We start from the raw sequence: 7,446 nt of genomic DNA on the forward strand, positions 1-7,446 counted from the left end.
ATTGTGGTCTGATTCATATGACAAATCTAATAAATACAAGATATTTTCATTTCAGTGTACTATTGACGAGTTTGTCGTATCCACGACTTCACCCAAGTCGTCTAGTTGGCCAATTGTTAGAAAATATCCATGAAGCTTAGTCGACAAATTTTCCGTGAAGATTTCCTAGCTCGTAAATTTTCTATAAAATACGTCACATTAAAGGGTATGATGCTATGATCTGATAGAGGTGGTTCAGTTTCAATTAGAACCTTCCAATAGCCCAACTTTTTCTGAGCAAAGCATCATATCTAACACCTCATTTCTTACTGACATCCAATAGTGGACAAACTAAAAAACACGGCGAAATCCAGTAACAGCCCTATGGGACCGTAGTTAGTTCTCATGAAAGGTAGCCGCACGAGAGTTATTGTGTAGTGCTTGTATGCAGGCTTGAAAATATCCCGGTTTTCTGGAATTGAAGAGCAACCCACTCTACCAGGTTAGCGCTCAATAGCAGTCTCTCCGGATGCTGAGATTGTCAAAGTGTATTAACCGACCACTATTTTCGGTAGCTGGGATCTACTTCGCCACGGAAACATCAAAGGTAAAATGTTTGAACCGCCCCGTTGTGGTAGTACGGATTCCAAACAGATGAGCAATATTCTAGCGTTGAACAAATCAATGAGCAATAAAGCGATCTAAGAAAACATACGTTTCCAATGATCTTTGCAAAGCGGAAAATAAACCCAAGGTCTGATGCATTATGCCTAAGAAAACGCTTAAAATTAAAAAGAGACAGTTTTCAGATGGATGAAAAAAACGAAACATTCATTAAATTCCGTATTAATTCACAAAATGCCCCACTTCCTGTAGAGCAGCCTGCCGGCAGTTGGCCAAATCTTTGACCATAGCTGCCGAAAAAACAATGCTGCCACATTCTTCAATCCTCTGGTCGCTATATTGATCAGTTCCTTTTCAATTTTCGCACGTTTCGGTATTCTTGGGGACGACTGAGAAATGCTCCATCTTCTACAACACCCGCACCACGTAATGCGCCGGGTCCAAAACGCGACATAGTCCTTCGACGTGTGTTTCTTATAGCGTTTTTGTTTTTTTCTGGTGCTACACCGGTGTAGTGCAAAAAAAGAGATAGACTGATTACACTCAAGTTTGAATGAGTGTAGCACTGACTACACCGGTGTAGTGCACTGTCACGCTTCCTCATCGCGATGTCAATGTTGCCCACCCTCACTGGTTTCCCGTATTACCCACTTGTTAGGTATCATCTTGAGCAGTAAAAACGCAAGTTGTTAGAACTAATTATTTATTGTTTATGTTATTTGTTTTAAACTTTAATTGATTACAACTGAAAAGTAATCGTGGGTGAAACGACACATAATCATTTCACTGTTTTGTTTAGGTTCTTTAACACAAATGTGTAATTTCTAAAATCATAGCTAAAACCAATAGAGGGACTTCAATTTCATTCTTTGAAAAATGCACACCACAAGCACGTTTCCATATCGCACATCACATCGAATTAGAGCAAAACACAGTTCCTGGTTGGACATACATTAAAATAATAATCGACAATTTGGAAGATTTTTTTCCTATCCATAGAAAGAGGAGAGCTGTGGAATGCATGTAGCCCCAATCGTAATCGTTTTGATTTAAGCTGAAACTCGAATATGAATCTGTAAAATGTCTTGGCTAAGACAATCAACACGATTTGGTAAAAGCTATTTTTTATCTATGTAGATCAATAAAAGTTTGCATTAATGGTTCAGGATTACACTAGAAATTCAGTAGTTGTTCGTAGTTGATAATATGATTTAACTTTAAGATATTACTAAACATGCAGTAAGGTAATTGGTTTATTTTCAAACCCATTAAACGCTCTCATGCCAAATACCAGGCGACAATTCAATGACAGATGAGCGTATAAAGGGCTATTAGCATCAAAAAGTTGTTACCGCATTTTTTCATTCTACGTTATGAACATGGTTAACAAAAACGGAAATGATCAGTTTATCTCACTGCCTGGTCTTTTATGTCTATCAGATTTGCGTTGGCATTAATAAAATTAAAAAATGTATAATTCATTTTACAACATTCACAACTCACGTCCCGCTTGCACAGATCCAATCTTCCATAAGAATTATATTATCTGTATGTTTCTAGGAGCTCATTACGAATTTCGTCATTGTTTGTTTGTTTGTTTATACAAAGTCCTGCACGGTGCTCGGGTACAAATTTTTGCCTAATCACTTTTCACTTTCCATTGCACCCAATCTGCCAGAACTGAACAATGCAGCAATGTGTGTGATGTTTATGTCTCCAATATATTTTAACAGCAACCACTGCTAGTCTGGCCACCAGAATTGTTTCCACTGCCTAGGGAAGGATTGGTCGGCGAGTGGGCCTGACCAATCTTGATACCGTTTGCCTATAGGAGAAAAGTTAAACAATTATTAGCGATTCGAGAGTTCACACGTAACGTCGAAAATGAATAAATGAGTGAAAAATTAACAATAACTTACCTCATTGTTGATATCAAACACACCTTCCTGAATTTTCTCGTAGATCTCCTTTGCGGTATTGATGAAAGCTTCCTCCACATTCGCCGCTGTACGAGCAGAAGTTTCCATAAATACTAGGCCATGCTCTCGGGCGAAGGCTTCGCCTTCCTCTTTTTTCACATCACGACGAGACTCCAAATCACTACAAAGTAAATATTGTTAAAATGCTTCACTGCACTTTAGTGTCGCTCTTTGTTACCTCTTATTTCCAATCAACATGATCACCATGTTCGAGTTCGAGTGCTGCCGGGCATCCTCCAGCCAGGTGGTCAGATGATTGAACGTCTCACGCCGGGTGATATCGTACACCAACAGCGCTCCGGCGGCACCCCGATAGTAGGAACGAGTAATCGAGCGGAACGCTTCCTGGCCGGCCGTGTCCCAGATCTGCAGCTTGATCTGCTTGCCATCGATGGTGATCATCCGAGCTCCAAATTCAACACCGATCGTCAGATCATGCACCGGTTGGAAGCGCTTATCGGTGAATTGAAGCAACAGGCATGATTTGCCGACTCCTGTGGATAGGGGAAGAAGAGCGTTTTAATATGTAACTTGAGTTGCCTTCGAGATTGTTTTATTGTGTGTTGAGCACTTTGTTCAATCATCAATTCAGGTGGTAAGGTTAAATTGAATGAAAGCAAACCCGATAGTATGTATAAACAGGCTCCCTCTTATCATGTTTCATGTGCAGCATATTGTGCTTCCATGTGGAGTGGTTTGTTGAAGGTGGAGTGGGACCGAAATGATGAAATAAATATTGGCCAAACATTATAGGAAATCGATAGTAAACCACTATCACTCATATTTTTTTGGGGGAGAAGATAAAAGTATAAAAGGGTAATCTGGTAAAAAAGACACATTTTTAAAATTTGTTGTGAAGATAGTGTTTTTATTTTTTTTTTTAATTTGTGTGGTGATACAGTGTTAGTATAGTCATTAAATTTCCTTATAATAATGTCGCAATCGGTCATTTTCGTTTGCATAATACTGAAAATTGAGCGAGTGACAGTGAATCTACGGAGACGCTTCGTCGAAAACTTGTTTTGCGTTGTACATCCTAACTCAAAATCTGCTGGACTAATCGTTTTAAACACAATAGCACTTTGAAGCTTTTCGGTTAATATGTTAAAAGGTAACACAATTTTTGTTAAAAGCTTCTCTGGGGAATGATTCTTCACATCATTGCCCCGGAAACTGCGAAATTATAGAATGGGACCATCCATAAATGACGTAACATTTATTGAGTAATTTTTAACACCCCCCTCCCCCATCGTAGCATTTCGTTACAAACCTCTAAATACCTCCCTGGTAATTACGTAGCTTGACGGTAACTCTCCCCCCTGTCCCCGTATTTTTTTTTAAATAAAAAACGATGTTAGTTATTCCCCTTTAAAAAAGCTACGTAGCCTGACATGACCCCCTAACCCCCCCCCCCGTCGTCACACATCATCACAAAATGCAAAACTCCCCCTCCCCCATATAATGCTACGTCATTTATGGATGATCCCAATGATTGGTTCAGGAGATTTTGAGTGATAGTGTACGCCGCCTGGCCGGCTGTTCGGCCATCTATGGAAGCTGTCCTTCAATATCAGCTTCTTCCTCCCAGCAGCCTAGATAAACTGTGTAGTATCGGTAGTGGTTGTTTCAACCGACCAAATAGGGAACCCCAATTCGATAGTGTCATTCGACCCGTACTATGATTAAAATAGTTGAGAGCGTTTAAAATATTCTCAACATAGTACGGAGCCTGGGAAGAACCGGGCGAACTCCTCAGTATGCTGCATTACGCGGCGCAACATTCGCTTTACGCACCGAAATTCTGCCTAAAAAATGAATACACTTTTTAAGTGATCGGTTAAAAGTTACAGGTCTGGCCAAATGGTCAAATACAACACAAAGCCATATTTAGTAAAATAACTAGTTTTCGGGACTTTCGACACTAAAAATTTAAAAGACGAAATGATCTTTTCAACGATATGCTGTGTTATGTTCGTTTGTCCCACTGGAGCTGTAGAGTTAGGGTCTCGGAAAGTCTCGCCGTCAGAATCACTCACTACAAGTGCAGACGCGCCAGAAATGTCACCCACTAAAACACTGCTTGACCAACAGCACCGGAGCGTGGGTAATAGCGATTTGCTAACCGCCATCATAACACGACACCGCGCCGGCGGTTGATAAACAGGTTGGGAAATGGAAATTTATCGTTTCTGTTAATTGCGAGTGCGTATATTTGATAACTTCTTACAACCGACGCCAACGTTGCTATTCGCAGAAAGGAAGCAAAGTAAAGGAAAATGTAAAAAATAGGGTCTCGCGATAAATGTTATGTAGAAGTGTTCTGCGAGAATTTTGATTCATTTCGTGGAAGATTTTTATTTTAAATAAAATTATGGATTGAGCTCAAAAAATAAAATTTTTGGTTGGGAGACAAAAAATTAATTGATCGAATCAAATAACATTTATTCAAAGTTTACTGAAATTAAAACAGAATTATTGAAATGAGAAGTTTATTGTTGTTTTAATGAAAATATATTTTCAAGCCTCGATTCACACCAATTATTTTGACGTTTGTTGCAATTTGTTAGAATTCAGTAACACATACTTTTGATTATGCTGTATGTTTCCTGCGTGGAAGTAAAAATGAGTGCATCGAAGCAGCTTGGATTGAATTGGAAGATGTAGCATTATGACAAGCTGAACATGATGTGCCCCAGGATCCGATTGATGGAACAAATCAAAAAACCAATCTACACGTAATGTATGAGGGAACGCGGCCTGATTTGTCGTTCATTCGCGAAACTGCAACAGATATGACCACAATTCGTTCCACAATATTTTGAATTTGCAGGCTTTTTAATGGAACTGGAAATATTGACGTTGTCGAACCAGCAGGATCTTCCAATAATGAAATCCAAGGGCAAAAATGCTAGCAAGAAGCGGAATTTTATTGGTTCTGAATTTGCCAATGCCGGAAGATTTTTAGCTGTGGAAGCTACTACGAAGGCTAACATTTAAGTAATGAAATCTCAAAGCTTTCGATTATTTCGATCGATTTTAGCAGATAAACGCCAACAGCTATAATAACAACTACCGGTGTGAAAACAGATTATTATTTTGGTAACCTATTTACCAACGACCAGTGCGAAAACGGGGATCAAATATATTAGGGTTACTGCTCCCTAATTCATCTTAGCTCCTCTATTCATCTCACCCATTTGAACACGTTAGTTAGAGCAGTATCTGCTATCTCTATTCAACGCATTAGCTTAAATGGTAGGATGAATAAGGGCACGTTGTACTCGACTGTTCGCTTCGCTCAAACGGGAGCATTTTACATTTTACAAGCAAAATTTTTAACTGTACTTCTTCTTAGGTACGTAGCAAAGATGATGATACCTATTTAAGCACAATCCAGTCACTATAAGTCGAGTTATCAATTAAATAATGTGACATACTGACTAATGAGATGAATACGGGCACGTCTACTATTATCGTTTATCGTAATACGCACGCATTTGCTTACGCACCGGTGCTGATAGTCTAAAGTCCAATTGCAGCGGGCCGTGATTGATATTCATTGTAAGATTTAGACATCTATCCGCCTATTAGCGTGTGCTCTTGAATGATCGCGAGCAGATACTAGAAGAGAGTGAGTTCTTCTATCACTAGAGTTCCGATCTTGTCGCCGAGTTGCCTAGTGAAGTAACCAATAAGCATCATAACGTAGCCTAATATCTGCTTTAGATCCACATGTCCGCCATGCTTTTAAAACCATTTCTTATGTTTCCTTTCGGTATGCTGAGCAAAAAGGAAAAATGTTAAAATGAAATGTCCTGTTTAAAACCGTAATTGACTCTCTTCTAATACTTTAACAAAAGCACTGTTTTGAGCGACTTAGTGGAATGTTATATTAAACACTTTAAGGACATTATACATGCGAGCCACAACATAGCTGCAGCGCCAAACACACCCCTCTCCTGCCTAACCATATATCTGACATGAGCAAATATAAAAATACGTTTTTCAACACACTAACCTTGCTGGTGTGCCACGAAACTGCTACTTAAGGAAGCTAGAATATTTTTCTATACAATCAATCCGAGTTTTTGACGGAATGCCATCTGTAGCTCCTATTTTGTGCGAAAATATCGCCTCTCTTCACTTGGGGTTTCTTTTCGAAACACTTATTCTCGTTTTCATTGCACTTTTTCAAATGCACTTTTTTCACACACCACTGCAAAAACACTCGCGAAACTTTAATCGTTTACTAACAAAACTTCAAATTTTCTGCCAATGTGCAGATGACCAAAGGAAAATGTTCGAAAACTCTCATTTGTGCGTTTGAATTTTCACTTCAGATTTCAGTTTTTCCTAATGTAAACAAGCGAGTCGGTGCCTAGCAACGTGGCTTCCGCATATCTTCCGTTAACCGTTGTCTTCCGTTTTAATTCCACTATGATGAACAAAATGCAAAATTGCACTTTTCTGTTACAGATACGTATTTCGGCTACGACTTGCAGCCTTCTTCAGTGTATTGTATCAGAATGAAGAAAATACCCTCTGTACCGCTTTATGTACCGAAAAGGCAGGTAAAAATTAGGTAACTTAGGTGTGTGAAGATGATCATTTGCGTACGGGTAATGTTTGGAAAAGCCATGTGTATCCGTTACCTTGATCTCGATTGAGTAAAGACGAAGGGGGTTGTTTAAAAATTTCTAGGCTCTCAGCAACATCCAATTTCCATGGATTAGAAGTTTGACGTTGAATTTTTATATCCTCGGTAGTCAGATCATGTTTTTCTGAAAAGGAATGTTCCGCTACCTTAGATTTGAAGTGAAATGGTACATCTTTAACAGCTTCCTTGGAAGCTTTTGTGATTTCA

General features: G+C 39.1%; 1 protein-coding gene across 1 annotated transcript; it reads right to left on the minus strand.

The window, feature by feature from the left end:
• Positions 1-1,289: 1,289 nt before the first annotated feature.
• On the minus strand, positions 1,290-3,092 carry LOC131688189 (ras-related protein Rab-2A-like; the record flags this gene model as incomplete). Its single annotated transcript, XM_058972359.1, has 3 exons — positions 1,290-2,428; positions 2,523-2,703; positions 2,761-3,092. Coding segments are annotated over 3 exons (612 nt in total), but the record flags the coding sequence as incomplete, so codon positions are not given.
• Between the last annotated feature and the right edge of the window lie 4,354 nt (positions 3,093-7,446).

Source organism: Topomyia yanbarensis, chromosome 3 (genome assembly GCF_030247195.1).
Source record: "Topomyia yanbarensis strain Yona2022 chromosome 3, ASM3024719v1, whole genome shotgun sequence".
NCBI lineage: Eukaryota > Metazoa > Arthropoda > Insecta > Diptera > Culicidae > Topomyia > Topomyia yanbarensis.